The sequence below is a fragment of the Amphiprion ocellaris genome, chromosome 7, assembly GCF_022539595.1.
Source record: "Amphiprion ocellaris isolate individual 3 ecotype Okinawa chromosome 7, ASM2253959v1, whole genome shotgun sequence".
Classification (NCBI taxonomy): Eukaryota; Metazoa; Chordata; class Actinopteri; family Pomacentridae; genus Amphiprion; species Amphiprion ocellaris.
The window spans coordinates 35,191,593-35,218,253 of record NC_072772.1 but is presented as its reverse complement, the minus strand read 5'-3'; the positions used below and the strand labels follow the sequence as shown (position 1 = coordinate 35,218,253).

The window sequence follows — 26,661 nt, the reverse complement described above, 5'->3', positions numbered from 1 at the left end:
CCATCCATCCATTTTTTTCCTCTTATCTGGGGTCGGGTCGCTGAGGCAGCAGATGAAGCAGGTCGTTCCAGATGTCCCTCCCCTCTGCAACGCTTTCCAGCAGTTCCTGGGGGATCCCGAGGTTTTCCCAGGCCAGATGAGATACATAATCCCTCCACTGAGTCCTGGGTCTACCCCGGGGATTCCTCCCAGGAAAGGAAGAAGTCTCCCCTGGGGCATCTGAATCAGATGTCCAAACCTCCTCAACTGGCTTGTTTAGAAGCGAAGGAGCAGCGGTTCTACTCCACCCTGCAGAGGAAGCTCATTTCAGCTGCTTGTATCCGTGATCTTGTTCTTTGGGTCACTACCCAGAGCTCATGACCATAGGTGAGGGTTGAAACGTAGATGGATGGTAAATTGAGAGCTTCATCTTCTGGCTCAGTTCCCTCTTCACCACGACGGTTCGATACAATGCCCACATTAATGCTGACGCCGCACCAATCCACCTGTACATCTCACGCTCCATTTTCCATCACTCGTGAACAAGATCCTGAGATATTTGAACTCCTTCACTTGGGGAAGCAAGCACTTCTTTCCTTGTTGAGAAGGTGTGCAGTTTGAAGTACCTGGGAGTGAACATTTCTGAGGATCAATCATGGACACCACAGCGCCTCTATCAACTCTGACAGCTGAGGAAGTTCAGGGTCTCTCTGAACATCATGAGGACTTTTTACTCTGGAGTGGAAACATCTCCCAGTGATACGGGAGCAGCACTGAGCCCTCAGAAGGTACTGAGATCTACCATGGTTCCAACACTCCCCACCCTCCAGGAGATCCACACTAGGAAGAGCCAACAGGACCACGAAGGATCTATCTATGATACATCCCATTATTTGAGTTTTTATTGTTTTGTGTCTCATTTTTGTCTCATTCTTGTCATTTAGTCTTTGTTTTTGTCTCACTTGTGTTCTTTGTGTCATTTTTTTGTCATCACGTTTCTCATTTTAGTCTCGTTTTTGTCATTTTGGGTCTTGTTTCTCTAATTTTGTGGGGTTTTTGCTCTATTTCATTGTCGTTTGTCTCATTTCTTGTCATTCTGTCTTGTTTTTGTCATACTGTGTCTCATTTTTGTCATTTTTTGCCTCATTTTTATGTCATTTTCTGTCTCGTTTGTCATTTTGTTTCTCATTTTAGTGATTTTTTGTCAAATTTTTGTCATTCTTTTCTCACTTTTTGTCTCATTTTGTCATATTTTGTCCCATTTTTGACATTTTTGTCTCCTTTATGTCATTTTGTTTCTCATTTTGGTCATTTTTTATCTTTTTTTGTCATTTTTTGTCTCGGTTTTTTCATTTTTTGTCTTGTTTTTGTCATTTTTGTCTTTTTTCATTTTTTGTCTCATTTTTCTCTCATTTTTGTTATTTTTGTCTAATTTCTGTCATGTTTGTGTCTCATTTTTGTCATTTTGTTTCTCTTTTTTGCTTAATTTTTGTATCATTTTTGTCATTTTCTTTCTCATTTCTGCCTTTTGCATGCTTTTTGTTATATTTAGTGTTGTTTGACTCATTTTTGTCAATTTTAATTCTCATTTTGTCAGTTTTTTTTCTCATTTTTGTCACTTTGTGTCATGTTTTTGTTGTTTTATGTCTTGTTTGTCTAATTTTGTGTCTCATTTTGTCTTGTTTGTCTAATTTTGTGTCTCATTTTGTCTTGTTTTGTGTCATGCGTGTCAATTTTTTGTCTTGTTTCGTGTCTCTTTCGGACATTTTTTCTACTCTCTATTGTTTGTCTCCTTTGTGTTGTTTTGTCTCATTTTGGAAGAAAAAAAACAGACTTCGACTTTCATGACCTGCAGGGGTTTTTATTTTGAAGAGCAGAGTCGAATCGGAAGCACTTAGCTTGCTGTTGCCGTGGTAACACACACACCGAGCCTCCACCTCCGATTACCGGTCTGACTCTGTCTCTCCATTGCGCAGCAGGTCGCTCTCTTCGGGCAGAATCAGCAGCGAGGTCCCCCTCCTCTGGACCGAGCCGAACCGAGCCGAACTGAGCCGAAACCCGGAGAGGAGCGCATCAAGAGCCGAGCCGAGCCGAGTGACCCGAGTCCGCCCGAGTCAGACCGAGCCCTTCAGGGAGTCCTGACCCGGGAGTCAGCTCGCTCAGCGGGGGCTCGGCAGCAGAGTGTCCGTCTGATGGAGCCTCCGGGCGGCTGCAGGAGCAGCTTTGTGCCGCTACCGCTGCTGGTTCTCCTGCTGTGGGGCTCCACAGCTCCGGGACACGCCGAAAGGGTGAGTGAGTCCAGCAGGGGGTCAGAGGGGGACTATTGATTGATTGATTGATTGATTGATTGATTGATTGATTGATTGATTGACAGTTAATCTGCAGCATTTTTATTACTTTTATTTTTCAGTGTTGATCAGAAATTTGACACAAATATTGATTCATTATTGATTTTTAATTAATTGACGATGATCAGCTCCTGTTTGTTGTCACTGATTATTGGTTATCAATCAGAATTCAATCTGAAATGAAGCATGTGACTGATTGTGTGTGTGTGTGTGTGTGTGTGTGTGTGTGTGTGTGTGTGTGTGCACGGTTGCCATGGCAACAGACAGACAGATGTGTGTGAAGTCCGTGTTTATAGTCGTGTGTTTTTAACAGTGAAGTAAGAAAAACTGTAAAATAGCTGACATGGACGAAGCGGCCTGAGGTATTATTAGTAGTATTATTACTAGTAGTACTGCTGCTCGTAGTAGTACTACTAGTAGTAATAATACAGTATATATATATATATATATATATATATATATATATATATATATATATATATATATATATATATATATATTTACATATAAACTGTGTTATTGTCCATGAAAACATCACTACACAGGTAGAATTAAATGTACTTTAATGCAGTAAAAGTACAGTGTAATACTAATACTCTCATACAATATTATTGTTTTTTGTTCTTATCAACATCCTGATATCTGGAATTTACCCAGAAGTCACTTTTTAAAGTTTTCTCTGGTGAACTATCAGAAAACAGAAACACATCCAGGGAATTAGATTTTGTTCTTTTGTGTCTCTTTTTGTTATATTTCCTGTTGTTTGTCTTGTTTTTTGTCATTTTTTGTTTCGTTTTTGTCGTTTTTGTGTCTCATGTTTGTCATTTTATGTCTTATTTCTTATATTTAGTGTCGTTGAGCTGTTTTGTTGTCAATTTTGTTTCCCGTTTTTGTAATTTTTTGTCTAATTTTTATCGTTTTGTGTCTTGTTTGTCTAGTTTTGTGTCTCTTCTTTGTCTTCTTTCATGTCATTTGTCTAATTTTTGTAATTTTTGTCTCATGTTCATGTCATTTTTGTCATGTTGTGTCTTCTCGGTCTAATTTGGGGTCTTTTTATGTTTTTTGTGTCATTTGTGTAATTTTTTGTCATTTTGTGTCTTGTTTTTGTAATTTTTGTCTAATTTTTGTTGTTTTGTGTCTTTTTTGTCTAATTCTGTGTCTCGTTTTGTTTTGTGTCGTTTGTCTCATTTTTGTCATTTTGTGTCTTCTTTGCTATATTTAGTGTCATTTGTGTCATTTTTTGTTAATTTTGTTTCTGATTTTTGTCGTTTCCTCTTGTTTCATGTCGTTTGTGTCGTTTTTTGTCATGTATTGTCATTTTGTGTCTTTCTTTGTTATATTTAGGGTTGATTTTGTCAATATTCACAGCAGTTGAAGCATAAATAACCAGAAATTTTAAATTTAGTTGTAGGAAAAAGTGCTGGTAATAAGCTGGCGGCACATTTTCTGCTACTATGACACATTTACAGTTTTTAAGACCAGAAAATTCCATTTTTTAAAATAACAGGACAAAATTTGAATAATTAGCTGCTAGAACATTCACTACTATTAATTTTTCAGAGCATAATTTTGTCTAAAACCCTTAAAATATTCGGTTTTTGATGACTTGTTACAACAACTGTGCATCTCAGCCATCAATATGCACTTTAATGCACATATAATCAAGATAATTTACTGATTTAACACAATAACTGTAGTTTATTGGTATTTTTTCTGTGTATTTCTGCTTAATTAAACCATAACTGCAGGACTTTAGTGGAGGATTTTAGCTCTCTGAAGGCGAGAAAAGCGACGCTGCACTGTTTTTGTTTGATCTGGACAAACTTTTTATTTATTTATTTTTTCTGCGGAAATAAAAGAATGTATAAAGAATGCGAGGCAGGAAATAAAAGCTGCCTGTCTGTCTGTGTGCAGTCAGACAGTCAGACAGACAGACAGGCCGGTGTTGTTTTAGCTCGTCTGTTTTCTGCTTCGGCCTTTTGTCCTGATCTGCTGTTATTACTGACGCTGAGCTCTCCTCGTTGGGACCGACTAAAACCGACCGCAACCCCAGAAATGACTCACGAGGACGACTGAAAACATCCCAAAGAGCAAAAAAAGACGCCTGAACACTCTAAAAATTATGACTGGTCTGTTTATTTTACCTTTTTAGACGAGAATTTACCAAAATAATAGAAATAATGACAGCAGCTTTCTACAATTAATATCATTTATTTAAAAATATGAAACCTCCTATATGAGGCATGATGCTGCCACCACCATGCTTCACATCATGATGCTGCCACCACCATGCTTCACATCATGATGCTGCCTCCACCATGCTTCACATCATGATGCTGCCACCACCGTGCTTCACATCATGATGCTGCCACCACCATGCTTCACATCATGATGCTGCCACCACCGTGCTTCACATCATGATGCTGCCACCACCGTGCTTCACATCATGATGCTGCCACCACCGTGCTTCACATCATGATGCTGCCACCACCATGCTTCACATCATGATGCTGCCACCACCATGCTTCACGTCATGATGCTGCCACCACCATGCTTCACATCATGATGCTGCCACCACCATGCTTCACAGTGGGGATGGTGTGTTTGTGATGATGTTCAGTGTTTGGTGTCCATCAAACATATCATCTAGTCTGATGGACATAAACCTCCATCCTGGTCTCCTCAGACCAAAGAACCTTCTTCCAGGTGTCTTCAGAGTCTCCATGTCTTCCGGTGAACTCTAGTCCAGATTTAATTGGAGCTTTTTCCAACAGAGTCTTTTTCTTTTTCTCCATAAAGTTTTGACTGAGAAGCTGAATCAGCTGTTTTCCATAAACTTCCAGGCAGGTGAACATTTCTATTTACAGGCACTACAGATGTTTTTGTTCCACGGTCAGGTCTGTACATCGGGTCATGAGGGTCAAACTGATGCACAGAAACTCATGAAAGCAATCTGATGTGTTTTCAGACAGCCGGTGAATGTAGGACGTTACCCACGATGCCCCACTGCAGGACAAGCTGAGGCATCTCCTGAAGTGGAGGCGTCCTGCGGGACTAAGAGACAGGAATGAAGATAAGGCGACATCAGGCCTTCATCAGAGTGTCGGCCTGCTGTCTGCCGGTTCTCAGGAAGGGCACAGTTACACCTGCAGGATACATCCAGGTGTTTGGGTTTAGACCCTTACAAGTATGTCTGGGAGATAAAGACGTCGTGAAGAAACACGCTCGGCGGCAGGAGAGGGGTTTAAACCCGAGTTTAGGTTCAGGCAGGGCTAACTGTCACCGCTGTCCCACCTGCTGGATGGATGGTTGGATGGATGGAACTCATGATGCTGCCACCACCATGCTTCACATCATGATGCTGCCACCACCATGCTTCACATCATGATGCTGCCTCCACCATGCTTCACATCATGATGCTGCCACCACCATGCTTCACATCATGATGCTGCCACCACCATGCTTCACATCATGATGCTGCCACCACCATGCTTCACATCATGATGCTGCCACCACCGTGCTTCACATCATGATGCTGCCACCACCGTGCTTCACATCATGATGCTGCCACCACCATGCTTCACATCATGATGCTGCCACCACCATGCTTCACAGTGGGGATGGTGTGTTTGTGATGATGTTCAGTGTTTGGTGTCCATCAAACATATCATCTAGTCTGATGGACATAAACCTCCATCCTGGTCTCCTCAGACCAAAGAACCTTCTTCCAGGTGTCTTCAGAGTCTCCATGTCTTCCGGTGAACTCTAGTCCAGATTTAATTGGAGCTTTTTCCAACAGAGTCTTTTTCTTTTTCTCCATAAAGTTTTGACTGAGAAGCTGAATCAGCTGTTTTCCATAAACTTCCAGGCAGGTGAACATTTCTATTTACAGGCACTACAGATGTTTTTGTTCCACGGTCAGGTCTGTACATCGGGTCATGAGGGTCAAACTGATGCACAGAAACTCATGAAAGCAATCTGATGTGTTTTCAGACAGCCGGTGAATGTAGGACGTTACCCACGATGCCCCACTGCAGGACAAGCTGAGGCATCTCCTGAAGTGGAGGCGTCCTGCGGGACTAAGAGACAGGAATGAAGATAAGGCGACATCAGGCCTTCATCAGAGTGTCGGCCTGCTGTCTGCCGGTTCTCAGGAAGGGCACAGTTACACCTGCAGGATACATCCAGGTGTTTGGGTTTAGACCCTTACAAGTATGTCTGGGAGATAAAGACGTCGTGAAGAAACACGCTCGGCGGCAGGAGAGGGGTTTAAACCCGAGTTTAGGTTCAGGCAGGGCTAACTGTCACCGCTGTCCCACCTGCTGGATGGATGGTTGGATGGATGGAACCACAATATGTCAAATTTAGACGAATAAATTCAGTGCATCATGCTTGTAAGTCTACTTCCTCCATCAGTTGGTCTATTTAACCATGGTACTAAGATGTTTTAATGAGAAGTTTCTAAACCCGAAAACCTGCCAACTGGTTGGAAAAACTCGCCATCTTTTTTTAAAAAAAAAAATCTCCACAATACCACCATTTATCAGCCAGAAACTGTAACAGCAGAAACAATATTTACATTTTTAATTCTTTGACGGTCTTCGAACCAATCATCTATGAAAACTGAATCAAATCTTAAAGTTTTATTTCACAAAATTAAGTTATTCTACGTGTCTCTTTTTTGTCATTTAGTTTGTTTTTGTCTCATTTGTGTTCCTTGTCTCATTTTTTTTGTCATTTTGTCTCATTTTTGTTGTTTTGTGTCTTGTTTGTTTAATTGCGTCTCTTTTTTGTTATAATTTGTGTCACTTCTGTCTCATTTTTGTCATTTTGTATCTCGTTTTTGTCCTTTTTTGTCTCATTTTGTCTTGTTTGTCTAATTTTCTTGCTTGTTATATTTCATGTTGTTTGTCTATATTTTCTCATTTTTGTCTTTTTTATGTCATTTTTGTCCATTTTTGTCTCATTTTTGTAATTTTTTTGTCATTCTTTGTCATTTTGATTGTCATTTTTATCAATTTTTCTCTAGTTTTTGTCATTTTATATATTAATTGTCTAATTGTGCGTCTCTTTTTGACTTGTTTCATGTTGTTTCATTTTTGCCATTTTTTTCCTAATTTTTATCATTTTGTTTCTCGTAATTTTGTAATTTTATGTCTTGTTTGTCTAATTTTCTGGGGTGGGGGGGGGTTATTACTTGTTTTGTGTGTCTTGTCGCATTTTGTGTCTCATTTCTTGTCTTTTTTGTTTTATGCATTTTTTTGTTATATTTAATGTTGTGTGCCTCATTTTTTCATTTTGTTTCTCGTTCTTGTCTCATTTTGTGTCTTGTTTCTCTAATTTTGTGTCTCTTTTTTGTCTTGTTTTGTGTTGTGTGTGTTGTTTTTTGTCATTTTTTTGTTATTTTGTTTCTCATTTTTGTCATTTTTTGTCTCATTTTTGTCGTGTTGTGTCTTGTCTTATTTTGTGTCTGTTTTTCTTGTTTTGTGCCATTTTGTGTCTTGTTTGTTATATTTAAGGCATTTGTCTCAGTTTTTATCAATTTTGTTTCTCATTTTAGTCATTTTTGTCTCATGTTTTGTTATTTTTTATTTTGATTGTCTAATTGTGTGTCTCTTTTTGCCCTGTTTCATGTTGTTTGTCTCATTTCTGTCATTTTTTGTCATTTTTTTCTCATTTTTGTTATTTTTTGTCATTTTTTTTCTCATTTTTGTCATTTCTTGTCGTTTTCTGTCCTGTTTGCATAATTTTATGTCTTTTTTGACCTGTTTTGTGCCATTTGTCTTATTTTTAGTCATTTTTTTGGTCTCATTTTCTTGTTTTGTGTCTCTTTCGGACAGTTCTCTGACAGACTTTGAACCAACCGTCGATGAAAACTGAATCCAAATCTTCAAATTATATTTCACCAAATCAGTTTATTCTACGTCTCTTTTAAAAAATTGCTAAAAATAGAGTTCACTCAATCCATATTCTATTAAAAACAAAAAAAACTGCGCTCCTCAGTGCAACTGATTCTCTATGAATGACTCAACTGTGAAATTCACAGAGTTTTGAGAAGGTTGAACTGCAGGCAGTGTTTCCACAGAGAAACTGAGAGGAAAATCACTGAAAAAAATGCTATAATTTATATATTAATCAGAAATAAACAGCCCAAAACTGTGCATAACAGGTCAACTAAAATGTGAACACTTGAATATTAAAGCACTAAAATGCCAAAAACTGCATAGGATGGCAAAAAAGCATCAATAACTCAGACAATGTCACAGCAAAACATTAAAAAACTAAATTTTGACTCATCAGAATGTCAAAAACCTGATTTGTGATACACCAAAATGTCTAAAACGTGGATATTTTTCCACCAAAACATCAAAAACCTGAATATTAACACACCAAAACATCAAAAACCCAAATATTAACACACCAAAACGTCAAAAACCTAAATATTAACACACCAAAACATCAAAAACCTGAATATTAACACACCAAAACATCAAAAACTTGAATATTAACACACCAAAACATCAAAAACCCAAATATTAACACACCAAAACATCAAAAACCTGAATATTAACACACCAAAACATCAAAAACCCGAATATTAACACACCAAAACATCAAAAACTTGAATATTAACACACCAAAATGTCAAAAACCTGAAAATGAATTCACCAAAACATTATAAAAATTAATATTAATGCAACAAAACATAACAAAAACTCAAGACTGAGAGGAAAATCCAACCTACTGAATCACTAAAATAAATGCAGCGTGGCTCAGAAACACTGAACAGAGGAGCAAGTTGTTGGAGATACATTCAGCATGGAGAAACAGCTTTCTTTCTAAACATGGTTGTGCTGTTTTCTTACAGACGCTGAACTGAATATTGCAGCAAAAAAACAACAAAAAAGATGCTGAAGAGGCTGAAGCTTTCATTCATATAGCACAGTAAAAGGTTACCTTTTCACCAAACCAGCCTGATTTGAGCTGCCGAGGTTTTGGGTTAAATCTTGTTCACGCCGTCATCGATGAGTCATGTTGATTATTTTCTGTAAATTAATACAAAGCTTCTGTCTTCTTGTGTTTTCTCTCTGCAGGTTTGTCACTGCAGCGGAAAGTCTCTCTGCCACTGTGACGGCATCAAAGGCCAAAAGGTGAGAGGACAAGAAGACCTTTTAGCTCTTAAAAGGCTAATTTAGAAGGCTAGTTAGCTTTCAGAAGACCAGCGTAGAAGAATATTTAGAAGGCTAGTTCACAATGCTAATGAGCTTTTAGAAGGCTAGTTTCAAAAGCTAGTGAGCTTTAAGAGGGTTCCTTCAGATGACTAGTTAGCTTTTCAAAGTTTACCTTACATAGTTATTTTTGAAGGCTAGTGTAGAGGGCTAGCTTGCTTTTAGCAGGGTTGTTTAGAAGGCTAGGTAGACAACAAACTGGCTTTTAGAAGGCTAGTTCAGGAGTCTAGTTCACTTTTAGAAGCCAAGCGAAGGCTAATTTACAGGACCAGTTAGCTTTTAGAGGGCTAGTTTAGAAGACTAGTTAGCTTTTAGAAGGCTCCTTTGAAGGCTAGTTTACAGGACCATTTAACTTTTAGAGGGCTAATTTAGAATAGTAGTTTAGATGACTAGCTAACGTTTAGAAGGCCTTTTTATAGGCGGCTTTAGAGGGCTAGTGTAGAAGACCAAGTAGCTTTTAGAAACCTAGCTTAGAAGGCTATTTAGCCTTTAGAATGCCAGTTTAGAAGATCAGTTTGCTTTTAGAAGGCTAGTGTAAAAGGTCATTTAGGTTTTAGAAAGCCAGCTTGGAAGCCTAGTTAGCTTTTAGAAGGCTAGTGTAGAAGGTCATTTAGGTTTTAGAAGGCTAGCTTGGAAGCCTAGTTAGCTTTTAGAAGGCTAGTTTAGGAGTCCAGTTCACTTTTAGAAACCCAGTTTAAAAGTGTCATGAGCTTTTAGGAGGCTCCTTTCAAGGCTAGTTTACAGGACCAGTTAGCTTTTAGAAAGCTAGTTCAACAAAACTAGCTAGTTTTTAGAAGACAAGTCTAGAGAGCTTGTTTAGAAGTCCAGGTCATCTTTAGAGGCCTATTTTAAAAGGCTAATTCGCTCTAATGTGGGTCCACTAGGGTTTAGTGTAGGCCTACTGGAGTTACTGTGGGTCTACTAGCATATAAAGTGGGTTTTGCTGAAGTTAATGTGGATTATCTGGGGTCTAATGTGGGTTTACTACAGTTTAATATAGTCGACTGTGGTTTAATTTGGGTTTACTGGGGTTCTTGTGGGTCTGCTCTGGTTTGACAAGGGTCTGCTGGAATCAAATGTTTGTCTACTGGACTTTAATGTGGGTCTATTAGGGTTTACTTTAGGTCTACTGGGTCTAATTTGGATCTGCTGGGATGTAAAGTAGTTCTACGAGAGTTTAATGTGGGCGAACTGGAGTTCACTGGGATTTAATGTGAATTCACTGGGGTGTATTTTGGTTCTACTGGGATCTAGTATGGTTTTACTGGACTATAGTATGGGTTTACTGGGGTCTAATATGGGTTTACTGGAGTTTAATGTGGGTCTACAAGGGTTTGATTTGTGTTTACTGGGGTTTACTGTGATTCTACTTGGATCTACTGGATGTTAAGAACCCACTGACCCTGGTGAGCCATTGTTTACCATCTGCTGCCCTCCAGTGGAGACCTGCTGCCAATGCACAGCTCCATAAAACCAGCAGAGTGACACCAGTTGGGGTTTACTGGGCTCTAATGTTGGTTTACTGTTGTTTAATGTGGGTTGACTGGTGTCTAATGTTTGTTTACTGGGGTCCATTGTTGGTTTACTGGTGTCTAATGTTTGTTTACTGGTGTCTAATGCTGGTTTATTGGGGCCCAATGTTGGTTTTCTGGTGTCTAATGTTTGTTTACTGGCGTGTAATGAAGGTTTTATTGGGTTTACTGGGGTATAGTGTTGGTTTACTGGGCTACAATGTTGGTTTACTGGGGTCTGCTATGGGTTTACTGGGGTCTAATGTTGGTTTACTGGGGTCTGCTATGGGTTTACTGGGGTCTAATGTTTGTTTACTGCGGTTTAATGTGGGTATAATTTTATTTATACATTTATTTAATAGGGACAGAACAAGAAGCATTGTTACAATAACCGATGCCATGTTCATAGGTCAATAGCTAACAGCTAATTCGCAGACCAGGTCCCTGACACATACAACAACAACAATGAATACAACAATCAATGTTACATGAATGCATACATTAAACACATTTACATATAATAAAATGTCTATCAGTGCTCACAGTTTTGGTTTGATTTGAGTCATCGTTGGTGCGGTTATATCTGGACCTAATGTCTGTCTGAGGTTTGATGAGGGTCTGGTGGTATTTAATGGTGTTTAATATGGTTGACGAGGGTCTATATTTACTTCTTAGAGTTTACGTCACCAAGTTTTTATTCATTTTGAAGTATTTTGAAGATATTTTGGGTCGTTTGAACAAAGAGGTTTTTATGTCGGAGTCTCTTTTTGTCCTCATTTCCGTCTTTTCCCTCTGCCGTCGTGTTGTGAGCTGACAGTCCTGAGGTCAGCTGCAGTCTGACGGTCTCGGGTGATTCAGGTGTCGGACCACCCAGGTGAGAACTCTGTGATCTCAGGTGTGTTCGGCAGCAGGAGAAAGAAACAAAGAAATGAATGCCGGTTCCTTTCTGCTGAACATGAAAAGCCCCTCCGTTATCTCTGAATGCACCTGGACAGCAGCCAGGATGCACCTGAACGTATCACCTGTGTTTGCTGCCCCCCGGTGGCCAGCAGGTGAGCTGCACCTGAACGCCATCTGTGGTTTTGTCATCTAACAGGGGGAACCTGGTTACCTCAGATACGCGGGACTTCCTGGTGTGATTGGTTACCCTGGAAACGAGGGTAATCCAGGTCCAGCTGGAGAAAAGGTAACAACCGATTATTACTATTGGTATTATCATTATTATCAGTAGTAAAGTCAAGTCCTTGTTGTCTAGAAAGATAAAATAGTTGCTACTAATTACCCAATACTTAAATAAATATGTATACGCTCACATATGTATATATTTGGTATAAATAAATAAATATACCTGATATTGTTATTAACTGTTTGAATTTACATGAGTAATGTCAATATTAATGATTATACCACTACAAAAATGATTAAGAAATACAACTTCACTTGGCTGTAATAAATATTAAGACCCTACTATATTATTAATTATGTAATTAACCAAAATAATGTAAATTTTAAAGCTAAAACCCCCACAGTTTTATTAATTATGCAATTAACCTAGCTAGTTTTAAATATTTAAGCTAAGACCCTGCAGCATTATTAACTATGGAGATAAACCTAACCAAGATTATGACCCTACATTCATGAAACCCAACAAATGCATTGGTTTCCTGGTTCCCTGTGAGCAAGTATTGTTTTTGTTTTTAATTTGATTTTATGTGCGTATTATTTACAAAATGATTACTGTTACTACTATTAGTATCCTTGGAGTTCCTCAGGGTTCTTTCTTTGGTCCTCTTCCATTTTTAAAAGTGTATTTTTTACATTTTCTGATAAATAATAAACATAATGCAACATAACTTATTAGAGAAATCACTAAAAATGGAAAAAGTCGATAAATCTGACCAGAAATACCTCCTAATCCATGTAAGAAATGGGATTTTAAGTCGGACGGAACAATTTTAATATAATAGAAGATGAGAAAAGTTCTCATTATACCCATTACTAACTTAAATTAGACTCAAATGTCAGTTATTTAGGCTTCATCTAATTCTTGGAGAATGATTTATTAGGTAATAAGTAAAACCTGCTGGTGTTTATCCAGATAATTATGTGGATAAACCTGCTTCTAGTTTCATTGTTAATAATCTCAGTATTAATTTTATCATTTGAACCTTTAGAGCAGTTGTAAAGATATTAGAAATACAACAGAACAAACAGTTTTAATGTGAGATTATGTGCTTAATCTCATATTTAACCTTATGGTCTTAAGTCTTGTATTTGTTATTGTAAACCCAACATTTTAAGACATCATCCATAGGAACTGTGGGAAATCCTAACCAACATTTTCACTATTTTCTGTGATTTTTTAGTCAAAACTTGAACACAATCTTCAGAAAACCAATCAACAGAATAGTTACTAATTAAAATAATTGTGCTTTATGTGCTATATATTTGAAATTTCAGGGATTTCTGCAGAGTGCCTGGTTATTGTGACACAGTTCTTTTCTTGTTCTCAGGGTGATCGGGGAGCAGCCGGAGGTTCAGGACTGAAAGGTTCTCGGGTACGATCGACGATGAACTGTTTAAAACCTGGCCTGAGTTTAGTAAATTTAACTTTCACAGTAAAATCTCTCTCTGAGACACCAGGGGGCGCCACAGAACACACCAAATGTTTCATTCAGCCTCAATTCATGTTGCCAGATTTGGCGTTTTTTTTCCTAAAGGGAACATCATTTTAAAGTTATTTATTGTTTGGGTCTCCGATTTCCAGGGTATTCCAGGAAAACCAGGTTTCCCAGGACCTCCAGGACTGCCGGTAAGAACTATAATATAACATTTAGAGAACATCCATGGGATTTAGTGATTTCCAGGCTGCTTTATTACCACACAAACAGTAACAATACAGCCAAAGAAAGAGTTCTGCATTATTTTTTATATTTCAAACTGAAAAATTAAAGAGAAAAAAGACAAAATGGTAGTTATTTTCAAAATTTGTTTCCTTTCTATCTCAAAAAATTACCAAATCGACCTGATAGGAAGGAGATTCTTTAATGTGCACTTTTAAAGTTTTCTGTTTTTATTGTGTTTCCTCTCAGGGAATTCCCGGACATGAAGGACCAATCGGCCGACCGGGAGTCCCAGGATGCAACGGGACAAAGGTAGAGATGATTATCTGACACTAGGGAGGAGAAAATGATCTGAGTTTATTCATAGCAGCAGTTTTGGGGATATTTAACGCCAAAAGTTGTGAACGAAAGTTTCCATCCACTTGTAAAGGCCGTGTATATCATGGTAGTCTTGAGTTTCCAATCACTCTAAATCAGAATTTTCTATAATGGAATCTTTGAAACACATGAATCTTTGTCTTTTTTAAATCAGTTTTCTGGAAATCTGACAAAATCTGATGGATCAAAATGTACATACGACAACTTGAAGTATCACTTTTGGTGATGTAGAAAGTTTTGGTAATCAAATTTTCCTAGTTTCATGGCCACTTAACTTCTCATGAGTGATTCCAATTGACTACAGCTGCTGAGTCCTCTGAGCCAGTTTAAATAGAACCCATTAGATCCACTCATTAGACTCAATAGAGGAGAGACATTGAGGCCTTTAACCCCAAGAACACCAAACCTACCACTAAGCATGGTGGTGGCAGTATCATGCTCTGTGGAATTGGAGCTTTATACAAAGTAAAATACATTCAGAAATGCTAACATTTGGTTAAATTTGTCCATTTCCACCTAAATTTCATTCTTTTGGTTTCAATCTTCTGGTCAGTCCACGGGTTGAAGTCAGGACTTTGGGGAGATCAGTCTAGAACCTTCATTCCAGCCTGATGGAACCATTTCTTTACCACGTCTGATGTGAGTTTGGACTCACTGTCTTGTTGAAACATCCAACTGTGTCCAAGATCAACCTCTTGCTGATGGTTTTAGGTTTTCCTGAAGAATGTGGAGGTGATCCTCCTTCTTCACTATTCCATTTACTTTGTGTAAAGCTCCAGTTCCACAGAGCATGATACTGCCACCTCCATGCTTGATGGTAGGTTTGGTGTTCTTGGAATTAAAAAAAGACCCGGCCAAGACAGTTTGAAACCAGTCCTAAAAAGGTCTAAAACCAGGACCAAAATCAAACCTAAACCAGTCCAACAGATGTTCAGAATCAGTCAGAATACAGTCTGGAACCAGTCCTGAAAAAAAAGTCAAAAAACAGTATAAAATCGGGACCAAAACCAAACCTAAACGACTCCTAAAAACATGTCCAAGACCCGCCCAAGACCGTCTGAAACCAGTCCTCATCCAGGACCAGATCCAGAGTAAAATAAATCCTAAACCAACTTTAAATCACATCCCAAACCAGGAGAACCAAGACTGAAACCAAACATAAACCAGTCCCAAGAAAGTCCAGAACCAGTCCAACATACAGTCTGAAACCAGTCCACAAACTTTGTTCATGGCTGTATTAGTGTCTGTAAACTTCACAGAAGCGTCCGTTAAAATATGTTTAACCACAAACACATTAACTCACCGACGGTCTGGTTGGTGCCTTCCAGGGTGACGTTGGTTTCCCAGGGTACCCCGGGCCTCCAGGACCACCTGGCCTGCAGGTAAGTCACTTCCTAAATTGGGTACAGGCTAAGCTAAATTATCCGTATGAAACTAAAGCTAACAGCGTTGTGTGTTTCAGGGCCCTGAAGGACTACGAGGGATGAAGGTAGGATGAAGGATTAAAGACAATCCTTTGAAAAGTGAGTCTTTATGTGCATCGGTTGTGTTTGGTTTCAGGGCGACACGTTCAGTTTCCCCATCGCTCAGGACGTTAAAGGAGCAGCAGGACCCCCGGGACTGTACGGAGAAAAGGTCAGACATTCACAGCTCTATAGTTGGAGTCAGAAATTAGTCTGTGGAACGTTTCAGACTTCTGCAGTCTTATACACTCCATAAGTAATCAGTATCTATGATAATTTTGCATCTCTCTGCGTTGGTTTTGTTTCTTTTTGTGGTTGTTTTGTGTCTTAATGGACATTTTGTGTCTTGTTTTGGTTGTTTTGTGTCTCGTTGTCGTCTTGTATTTCTTTGTTATTTTCTTTCTTTTTGAAAGTTTTGTGTGTCTTTGCGGTTCTTTTGTGTTGTTTCTGGTCTTTTAAAAAGATTGATAGTTATTTTGTTTTCTTTGTTTTCATTTTGCATGTCTTTGTGTTTGTTTTGGGTCTCTTTGTGGTTGTTTTGTGTCTCTTTGTTGTTGTTTTGTGTCTCTTTGTGTTGGTTTTGTGAATTTTGCCACTGCACCCAAAGCAGTTAAAGATGTAACATGTCCTCTGATTGGTTGTTTTGTATTTCAGGGGCTGAATGGAGATCCAGGAGAACCGGGTCTCCAAGGATCACCGGGACCGGCCGGACTTCCTGTAGGCTTCAAATCTGAAACTTTATTTACACATTTACAGCGATCAGCAGGACTGTTTCACTTATTTTTTAATTTTATTTCTCAGTAAATCTATAAAATGTCAGAAAATTTTGAAAGTTTTCAGTTTACCGTCGTAGGGGAGGAAAGAAACCAGAAAATAATCACATTTCACAAGCTATAATTGGAGAAAACAGACTTTTTTCCTTAGAAAATGTCTCACAGGTGAATCGATACGAAACAATAAGAGCTGGTGGTTTGAATTTATATTTGACAACTGTTCAGTGATCAGTGGTTCAATCAGCTGACAAATAATTTTGTGTGTTTTTCAGGGAAGCCCAGGGTTGCCGGGGTTACCAGGAGAGAAGGTTGGTTTTGTGATCCTGTCCTGTTCAGCTTCAGTGTCTCTGTATAGTCGTTTTGTATCTTTTTGTGGTAATTTTGTGTGTTTTTGTAGTCATTTTGTGTCTTTTTGTGGTAATTTTGTGTCTTTTTATGTTCATTTTGTGTCTCTTTGTGGTAGTTTTGTGTCTCTTTGTGGTCATTTCATGTCTCTTCCACTGGTAAACTGCTGTTTCTCCTCCTGATGGTAGCTTCAGACCCTCCTCTGGTCTCCATGATGATCCTCTACATGTTGAATCATCCAGCTGCTGACTGACACACAATGTGATGTTTTCTCTCTGTGAAACTTAGAACTTCACAAAGAAATCACAATTAATGTTACTGTGATGCTCTCAGTGCAACACAAACACTATTAAAGTGTTGTATCCACAAAACTTTATCTTGTTCAAACAAGTCACTGTGTTGTTTGAAAGTTTGTATCTTGTGTGCACAGTTTTGTTTGCATAAGGTAAGTTGTTGTTCACAGTTCATTACTTTGTTTACACAAGATAACAGTCTGATAGCAAAAGTTGGTATCTAGTTCTCACAAGCTGAGGATATTTTCTTTTGTTGTGAAGACTTTAATCACCTGTTATAGGTTAATAATCACAGCTGTTTGAAGGACTGATGTTGGGTTTGGTTTTGTGAATTCATTCCCGAGTCCTGACGATGTTCTGTTCCTGATTCAGGGTCAGGAAGGTCCCAGTCCGGTGATTCCAGGTCCACGGGGTCAGAAGGTGAGTCTCTATAGACTTTTTCTGTCCATTATTCTGTTCATCATCAGTAGAAAGATGTTTCACCATGCTGAATGTATCTCCAACAACTTGCTGCTCTGTTCACTGTTTCTGAGCCGAGCTGCATTTATTTTACTGATCCAATAGGTTTGATTTTGAGTCTAAGAGAATGTAAAATGACTTGTAACTTTAATCTAGTTCAAAACGACTCAAAATTTGTTCAAAATGACCATTGTTTAGTTATTATGGATAATTTGGGTCATTTTGGGCAAGTTTTGGCCTAGTTTTGAGTCTCTGTTCATCATCTGTAGAAAGATGCTTCACCATGCTGAATGTCTCTCTGTGGAAACACTGCCTGCAGTTCAACCTAAAGACTCTTAGAATTTTTGTCATGAGACCGTTGGTTACAGCTGAGTCAGTGATGACTTCACAGTTTTGATGGATAGAGTTTTTAGTTTTTTATAGAATCTGGTTTGAGCGAATTATTTATTTTTTGGAAAATTTTTAAAAACAGGAAGCAGAATAATTACATTTTATTTAAATATCACAACTTTAAGGTTAGATTTTGTTCATTTTTCTAAAGGAACTGCACCTAACCCATGATATGTTCAAGGACTGTTGGAAACTTGAAATATGATGATGCCAATGAACCCCAACACCTGCTGTTCAGTCTGAAGTCCACCTTCAGACTGAACAGCAGGTGTTTGGTTTCAGAGAGAAGAAAACAGAGTCTCATTTAGAATACTTGTCTAATCTGTCGAACACCTTCGTCTCCATCTCCATCGTCACCTTCACCTCCATCAGCTGTGTTTGGTTTGCAGGGCATTCAAGGACCTCCTGGGATTCCCGGCCAGAAAGGAATCAAACTTTATGCCGAGGGATCCAAAGAACTGAAGGTTGGTCCGTCTTTATATTGTCCGTCTGTTTCTTTTCGTGGTTTCTTACGTCTTTGGTTTTAATCTTTCAGGGAGAACCGGGAGAAACCGGAGAAAAAGGCTGTCCAGGACTTCCTGTAAGTCAAACTGTTTAAACTCAAACTTTTAGCAGATATCATTATTATTGTTAGAGCATCACAGTGATGTTTGTTTTGTGGTCCAGGGTTTGCCGGGTAAACCGGGGATTAAAGGGGAGAAGGGGGGCAGAGGAGATCCAGGTTCACTGGTGAGATCAAGTTCAAATAATCCTGACTTCTATACAGCTACTGATAAGAATCTAAAGTTAAAACAAGGTTTGTGTTTCAGGGTAAACCAGGAAAAGAGGGATTCCCTGGAGAGCTCGGAGAACAGGTAACCGACATGCTACGCTAATGCTAGCTTAGCATTCTGCTGCATTTAAAGGACTAAAACAAAAACAAAACAGATCAGTGAAGCCTGTTTTTGGTCATTTGTGGCTCATTGAACTCATGAAGATTGAACCTTAGACAATGGAAAGGAAGATATGGTTGTAAAAAGGGTTGCACAATCAATGGAATATTAATTATGATATTGTTTTCCCGTAATTAAACGGATTTGATGGACTGTTTTTAAATGCTTTTCTCATAAAAAAAAAAACAGCTCATGTAGATAAAATCACTCCGTTTCCATTAATCTGACGTCATATTTCATGTATTTCAAGTGATTTTTGTACAGCATAAAATTTATAAAAACAAACTTCACGCTCAGGACCTTAAAGACAAAAATGTCCATATCGAACAAACTGCCCCAAAAAATAGATATTATTATTTTCCTTATTTTCTACATGAGTTGGATTTTTTTTTTTAAAGTCAATCCTCATCACAGTTACCAAAAATTAAAATAGTGCTATTAAAATCCTGTTAGGCTTTTGTGTCTGTGTGTTTTTTTTGTTTTTTTTTTTGTAAATATCAATCTTGATCATAGTTACCAAATATCAATTTATTTTTAGGATTTTAACCCTTTCAATACTAGTTTGTTTACTCTGGTCCACTGTTTTTTTTTAATGGAAAAACCACAAAAATGAATTATTTTTCATATAATCAGAGATTAATTTATTTTCTTTGTTCATGATTAGCAAGAGCATTGGTTCTGATGCGTTGTTATGTTTTTAAGTCAATTCTTTTAAATATGAACACCAACATCTAGACCTCTATGAACATCTAGACCTCTATGAACATCTAGACCTCTATGAACACCTAGACCTCTATTTATTATTATTAGATTTTTTTAACCAGCATCAGTCTTGATCATAATTAGAAAATATTTATTCATTTTAAGGATTTTAACCCTTTAAATACCAGTTTGTTTACTTTGTTAAACTGCTGTGTGTGTGTGTGTGTGTTTTTTTTTAAAAAGCACAAGAAATGAAACATTTTCTCTAAAATCAGAGAAAATTTTAATTTTCCTTACATTTTTCACAGCCTGGAATATGTTGATGATTAGCACAAAGACAGATTCAGATGCATTGTCAGATTTTTTTTTTTTAAATTCACACTTAAGACCTTGACAACACAAATATCCTAACTTAAAATATTGCCATTAAAATGCTGTAAATTGTTATTTTCTGACATTATATTTTTTTAACCAATGTTGGGTTTTTTTATTTTAAAAAGAAGCAATAAAAAATTATTTTCCATGTAATTGTTTGTCTGTCTGTAGGGAGACCCCGGAGATCGTGGGTTCCTCGGTCCTCCGGGTATCGATGGGTCCCCGGTGAGTATTACTGGAGGTACTGGTAGTACTACTGCAGCAGTACAGTCAGTACTGTGTCAGGTTTTACTGTTTATCATATTTATATGTTCACAGGGTGAGAAAGGTGATCAAGGTCCTCCAGGTCTTCCAGGAGAGGTGAGTCTTGTTGTTTTATTATAACTGAGGGGCCAGGGCTAAACTATGGGGCGTGGTTGTAACCGAGAGGGCGGAGCCAACATTAAAGCGTCACTCTTCAGATTAATTACATGTTCTCCTGATTTACCAGATGGTTTGGAAACACAGATTCCTGAAGGGCCAGCTTGGTGTTCCTGGACCCGGAGGACCCCCGGGAGTCCCTGGAGAGCAAGGTATTAAAAATAAAACGGGATCAAGAGCTCTGATTCCATTTATTACTGTAGAGTTCATTCTAGTCCAGAATCACTTAAAATCACATTCAAACTGTGAAAATTCATGCACTGAAAGAGAGATTTTATGAAGTCATTTCTGTTTTCATCTCATCCAGATAATCTTTCGCTGCCTTGTATTCTTCTGTAAATGTAAAGAAATGTCATTACTTGTGTTTGTAATCAGATTACACCAGATCTGCCGTGTTGTCAGGTTTATGGATCAGTTCTGGATCAGATACTTTACCTCCATCAATGTCCTCTGATCTGTTTCAGGACTCATCGGGTTTCCTGGACTGCAGGGCGAACCAGGTAAATTCCACCTAGTCTCTAATTTACTGCACTTACTGACTTGATTCAGACCTGTCCTCTTATGACTTGATACTTGACTCTGACCGGTGGTCAGTGGTGACTTGAATTAGTCCTCTAAAGACTTGATTGAGAAGTTGTCTAAAAGGCTTCCAATATGAATTGGGATGGTATTTTAAAGACTTGTGACTTGTTTCAGTCTTGTGCCAAAAGACTTGAGACTTGAATTTAACTTGCCTTCTAAAGATGTAAGACTTGATTTGGACATGCCCCCTAAAGATTTGAAATTTGATTCCAACTTGATTTTAACCTCTTGAGCCTTGTTTTGGACTTGGACTTGAAAATTGATTCAGATTTCTACCAAAATACTTGGAATATGACTTAGACTTAACTTCTGAAGACTTGAGACTTGAGTAGGACTTGTCCTCTTAAGGCTTGAGAATTAGATTAGTCCTGTCAACACTTGTGACGGAGACTTGACTTAGAATAGTCTTCTCAAGACTTGAGACTCAACTTGGACTTGGTTCTAAAGACTTAAAACGTCACTTGGACTTTCCCTCTCAAGACTTGAGACTTTACTTTGACTTGTCCTCTAAAGATCTGAAGATTGATTCTAACTTGGTTTTAATCTCTTGAGACTTGTTTTGGACTTGATCCTGGCAAGACTTGAGACTTGACTCTGAAGTGGTCCAAAACATTTGAGACTTGGCCCGGATTTCTACCAAAAGACTTGAAATATGACTTAAACCTTCTAAAGACTTGAGACTTGAGTTGGACCTATCCTCTCAAGACCTGACACTTAGATTAGTTTTTTGAACACTTGAGACTTGACTTGAATTTACTTTAAAAGACTTGAGATTTGACTTGTCCTTTAAACACTTGAAACTTGACTTAGAAAAATCTTCTGAAGACTTGAGACTCAATTTGGACTTAGTTCTAAAGACTTAAAACATCACTTGGACTTTCCCTCTCAAGACTTGAGACTTCAACTTGTTCTCTAAAGAATTGAGACTTGATTCAGACTTGTGTCAAAAAACTTAAGACTTAAATTTGACTTGTCTTCTAAAGCCACGAGACTTGATTTGGACATATCCTCTAAAGATTTGAAACTTCATTCCAACTTGGTTTTAATCTCTTGAGACTTATTTTGGACCTGGTCATGTCAGGACTTGAAACTTGACTCTGAGATCGTCCAAAAGATTTGAGACTTGACTCAGATTTCTACCAAAAGACTTGAAATATATCTTAAACTTCTGAAGACTTGAGACTTGAGTTGGACCTGTCCTCTTAAGACTTGAGACTTAGATTAGTCCTTTAAAAACTTAAAACTTGACTCAGAATAGTCTTCTCAAGACTTGAGACACAACTTGGACTTCGTTCAACAGATGTTAATGTTCTCTGTAATTCTGTGCTTTACCTCTTTGTTCACAATAGAATAATGAAATCTGTTCTTTGTGTCTCGAGGTGTGGGTCTTCCTGGTCCACCAGGCCCCCAGGGGCCTCCTGGTTTTTCTGGCCCCAGAGGAGATTCAGGAGACCCGGGGCCATTGGTTGTCGGCCCCCCAGGACAGACTGGAGTCCCAGGATTTGATGGAGCTGAAGGAGAACCAGGAGAACCAGGAATACCCAGTGAGTCCTGCAGTGGGTTTCCTCGGGGAAGCAAACTGGATCCTCTGAAGTTTAATAAATAAATAAAATAAAACTAAAATTCACCCTCCAACAACAGTTCTGTCTGATTTAATGTTTGTGTTGTTGGTTTTCATCAGATTTTGTGGAGGGTGAAGTTGGTCCAACAGGAGCTAAAGGTCTGAAAGGCCTGATGGGATTTCCTGGAACCAGAGGGGAGGAGGGACCAACGGGTGAGGAGGACTGGGAGGTCGGGGGAGTGTATATAGTATGTAATATAATCAATGGAGTAATGTATAATATAATGTATAATATATGATATACGAGTCCAGCGAAGTCATGTTTCTCTAGTCTGACCTGAGGGACCTAAAACAGCAGAATTCTAAAGGAAGTTTTAAATAGTTTATTTGATAAACATCTCAAACGGGATTATCAAAAATTTGATTTTGTTTGTTTGCCTTGAGCTTTGATACATGAGACTTGATTCAAGTTTTTAAACACTAGAGACTGGACAAGGCTCTAGTCTTAACAGCTCATAAGTCTTTGAAGGACTAATTCAAGTCAAGTCTCAGGTTCTAAGAGGACAAGTTTGAGTCAAGTCTCAAGTCTTTTAAGGACAAATTCAGTTGAGTGTAAAGTTTTCAAATAAGTCTGAATCAAGTCTCTGGTCTTCAGAGGGCTTGTCCAGTTCAGGTCCAGCTCTGGTTTAAGTCAGATCTCAACTCTCGCCAGGTGAGAAGGGGGAGGTGTGTTTGACCTGTCCTCTGGTTTCTGGAGAACCCGGACCTCCAGGTGATCCAGGAGCACCAGGTGAAAACGGGTTGACAGGTAAGCTTAATGGCAGCTTTCCCTCCAAAAATAAAACTCTGTCATGTAGAAAATGACAAGCAGGTAAAACTCACCTGTCTGTGATGTTGTTCTGCTTCCAGGATCAGATGGTTATCCAGGATTTAAAGGCCAGAAAGGAGTCAAAGGTATTGGAGGTCCAACTGGTCTGTCGGTGAGTTCACCTCGGTTTTCTGTTAACCTCATGTAACAAGATTTTCTCAGCTTTTTCAAGCCAGTGGAACCATTTAGCATTCAACTCAGAGACAATGCACAATTTTAGAAAACAAAATGTGTCTGAAATAACTCAAAATTTGTGACAAGGTGAAAAAAATCTGGCCAAAAGGACTAAAATTTTGTCAAAAATAACAAAAAATTTGTCCAGAGGGGCTGACGATATGTCAGACGGGGAAAAAATCTGGCCAACTACAGTCAAGATTTGTCCGAAATAACTAAAAATTTGTTCAAAGCCATTGAAAATTTAGCCATAGTGACAAAAAACATACTAAAATAAATCAAAATTGGTCTAAAGGGACTAAAAATGAGCCCAAAGTGACAAGAACTTGTCTGAAATGACTCAAAATTAATAAAACATTGCTAAGAATTTATCTAAAGGAGCTAAAAATGTGTCCAAGATATTAAAAATCTGGCAAAAATGAGCCAAATCTTTGTCCAAAATGACTGAAAATGCTGCCGAAGTGACAAAATCCTGCTAATAATAATCTAAATATGTGTCCAAAATTACTCAGAATTTGTTCAGTGGGACTGACGATCTGTCCAAAGGGAGAAAAATCTGACCAAAAAACTCAACATTTGTCAAAAGGGACTAAAAATTGTCCAAAGTGACAAAAACCTGGTCAAAATGACTCAAAAATGTGTCCAAATCAACTAAAATTGCAGCCAAAGTGACAAAAACCTTGTTTAAATGACTCAAAAAGATGGCCGAAGTCAATCATAACTGGTCTAAAGGGACTAAAAATGAGTCCAAAATGGTAATAGCCAGGCAACAATGACTTCAAGATTTGTCTGAAGCGACTGAAAATGCTACCAAAGTGACAAAATCCTGCCAAAAACGATTTTAGTATTTGTCCAAAATTGCTCAAATCTTGCTCAGAAGGACTGAAAATCTGAGTAACTCTACTTATTATTTAAACAACTGTGTGTCTTCAGGGTGCCTTTGGTATCCCCGGCCTCCCAGGATCCCCAGGACCAGCTGGTGAGCCTGGTATAATGCAACGGGTCGGGCAGAAGGGTGAGGACGGAGCTTCGGGGGAACCAGGACCACAAGGACTGGACGGGCTAGATGGACGTCCAGGAGTACCAGGACCAAAGGGTGTTCTTGGACCGAAAGGAGACCCGGTGAGTATTTCATTTTCCTACTTTTGATGACTCCTGGAGGGACCATGATGTGTTTCTATGGTAACAAACCATCATCAATGTTAGTTTGTTGTTTCTGACTCTACTGCTGCTGTTTCAGGGGCCTCTGGGGCCCAAAGGGGACCAGGGTCCACTGGGAGACACTGGCCCCCGAGGACTGACGGGACAGATGGGGCCCTCGGGACCTCCTGGTATCGGGGCTCCAGGACTCCCTGGACCTAGAGGCAACGTGGGAATCCTGGGAGAACCAGGAGAACCTGGAGCCCCAGGTGAGTCCAGGAGGGAAGGTGGTGGAGTCCAGTATTTTAATTAGTCAGCTAAATATATTATTCATAATACAGTCAGGTCTCAACCTTCACATTTGTCAACAACATCTGTCGTCTGTTTCAGGTGAAAAAGGTTCTCCAGGGGAAATCAGAACCTCTCCAGGTGATCCAGGCCAGAAAGGAGACACTGGTTTATCTGGAAACCCCGGACCTGAAGGTGAGACAGAAACAAGTCTACTACTGACATCTCCTAAAAAATTCTATGTGAATACAAAAGAAAGGTTAAGAAAGGTGAAATCACTGATTAGACAAGGAGTAAAAAAAGGAATCTCCCTAAAAATTTGTATGGAAATGAAATATTTATTCTTAACTCTTTACCTGCTGCTCTCAGGTGTGACCGGACCTCCAGGACCTTCAGGATTTATTGGTCCAAAGGGAGAAAAAGGAGATAAAGGGTTTTCTGTCCAGGGCCCTCCAGGCTTCCCGGGAGTCAAAGGTCAGTTTAGGAGTAGTGGTCTCGAAAACTGAATGTAAAATGTTTAAAGAAAGTTAAAGATTTATCATCTGACCTCAGGACCAAAGGGTCTGCCTGGAGCTCCGGGTTTACCAAGTTTTGGCATCAAGGGTCGAGCAGGACCATCAGGTCCACCAGGGATGCCTGGACCAAAGGTAACGTCACAAGAAAGATTCTAAAAGTTTCTTGTCTGATTTGGATAGACTCTGGGTGTTAAACCCAAAAAACTGGAAAGTGAAGCTTGAAACCTGCATTCTCTGTAACAGCCAGCAGGGGGCGACTCCTGTGGTTGCAAAAATATGTCAGATTCTCTCGACGTCTATGAGAAAATGAGACGACTTCTCAGTTGATCTACTACTTCAATGAACATTTCCGTCATGGGTTTATGGTCTCAATCTCAAGTTTCAAGTTTCCATCAATACAACATGGTGTTTATTCTGTAAATTATGGACCCACTTAGAAGAAAATAGACACCAAAGCAGGGAATGTTTTAGGGTGTGTCCTCGAGTTCTTAGTTAGATCCACCGTTTGCTTGAGGTGTCTGGTATCAAAAAAACAAAGTTCTGACAGCCAAATTCCAAACTTAAGGCTTCAAAACAACCGTCCACAAATTTACAGGTGATGTCACAGTGGCTACATTTATCTCTATAAACACTCTATAGCGTCAGGAAATACCACCAACCTGGTATATAACGAATATGAAAGAATCTTGTTGCAGTTCAAAGTAATTTGTCTGATGAGGCATTAAGGTTTGTTTCTAGCTTTTACCTCCAGTCTATAAGGACTTATTTTAAAAACTCCTATCGACTGGTGATCTACCGCTGCAGGGGCATAGAGGATTCGGTTTCCCAGGCCAGCAGGGTCAGACTGGCCCTCAGGGTGAAGACGGCTCGGTGGGACCACAAGGAAACCCAGGACCTCCAGGAATAGACGGAGTACCAGGACTGCCAGGACAAGATGGTCTGCCAGGACTTAAAGGTAGCTCATTGAATGTTTGATCAGATAGGATCTGACATTGTAGAGATTACTGGTTACTGGTGATGTCAGGATTTTTTTTTCTTTTTTGTCCCTGAGTCATTTAATGATTTGAAAGCTCCAAAAGACAAGGAAAATCAG

At 38.9% G+C, this 26,661-nt stretch overlaps 1 protein-coding gene across 1 annotated transcript in view; it reads left to right on the top strand.

The window, feature by feature from the left end:
- Positions 1-1,904: 1,904 nt before the first annotated feature.
- The window catches only part of col4a3 (collagen, type IV, alpha 3), a 42,598-nt gene continuing 17,841 nt past the window's right edge, over positions 1,905-26,661 (top strand). The window contains exons 1-30 of the mRNA XM_055012194.1: positions 1,905-2,267; positions 9,422-9,478; positions 12,164-12,253; positions 13,581-13,625; positions 13,835-13,879; positions 14,160-14,222; positions 15,617-15,670; positions 15,751-15,777; positions 15,849-15,923; positions 16,406-16,468; positions 16,797-16,832; positions 17,535-17,582; positions 18,401-18,475; positions 18,547-18,591; positions 18,678-18,740; positions 18,821-18,865; positions 20,192-20,245; positions 20,339-20,380; positions 20,511-20,592; positions 20,905-20,940; positions 22,402-22,566; positions 22,704-22,796; positions 23,296-23,391; positions 23,493-23,563; positions 24,559-24,747; positions 24,866-25,034; positions 25,156-25,248; positions 25,423-25,527; positions 25,606-25,700; positions 26,373-26,523. Coding sequence (XP_054868169.1) covers positions 2,172-2,267; positions 9,422-9,478; positions 12,164-12,253; positions 13,581-13,625; positions 13,835-13,879; positions 14,160-14,222; positions 15,617-15,670; positions 15,751-15,777; positions 15,849-15,923; positions 16,406-16,468; positions 16,797-16,832; positions 17,535-17,582; positions 18,401-18,475; positions 18,547-18,591; positions 18,678-18,740; positions 18,821-18,865; positions 20,192-20,245; positions 20,339-20,380; positions 20,511-20,592; positions 20,905-20,940; positions 22,402-22,566; positions 22,704-22,796; positions 23,296-23,391; positions 23,493-23,563; positions 24,559-24,747; positions 24,866-25,034; positions 25,156-25,248; positions 25,423-25,527; positions 25,606-25,700; positions 26,373-26,523 — 2,368 coding nt within the window. The 5' untranslated portion in view covers positions 1,905-2,171. The remainder of the gene's footprint in view (positions 2,268-9,421; positions 9,479-12,163; positions 12,254-13,580; positions 13,626-13,834; positions 13,880-14,159; positions 14,223-15,616; positions 15,671-15,750; positions 15,778-15,848; positions 15,924-16,405; positions 16,469-16,796; positions 16,833-17,534; positions 17,583-18,400; positions 18,476-18,546; positions 18,592-18,677; positions 18,741-18,820; positions 18,866-20,191; positions 20,246-20,338; positions 20,381-20,510; positions 20,593-20,904; positions 20,941-22,401; positions 22,567-22,703; positions 22,797-23,295; positions 23,392-23,492; positions 23,564-24,558; positions 24,748-24,865; positions 25,035-25,155; positions 25,249-25,422; positions 25,528-25,605; positions 25,701-26,372; positions 26,524-26,661) is intronic.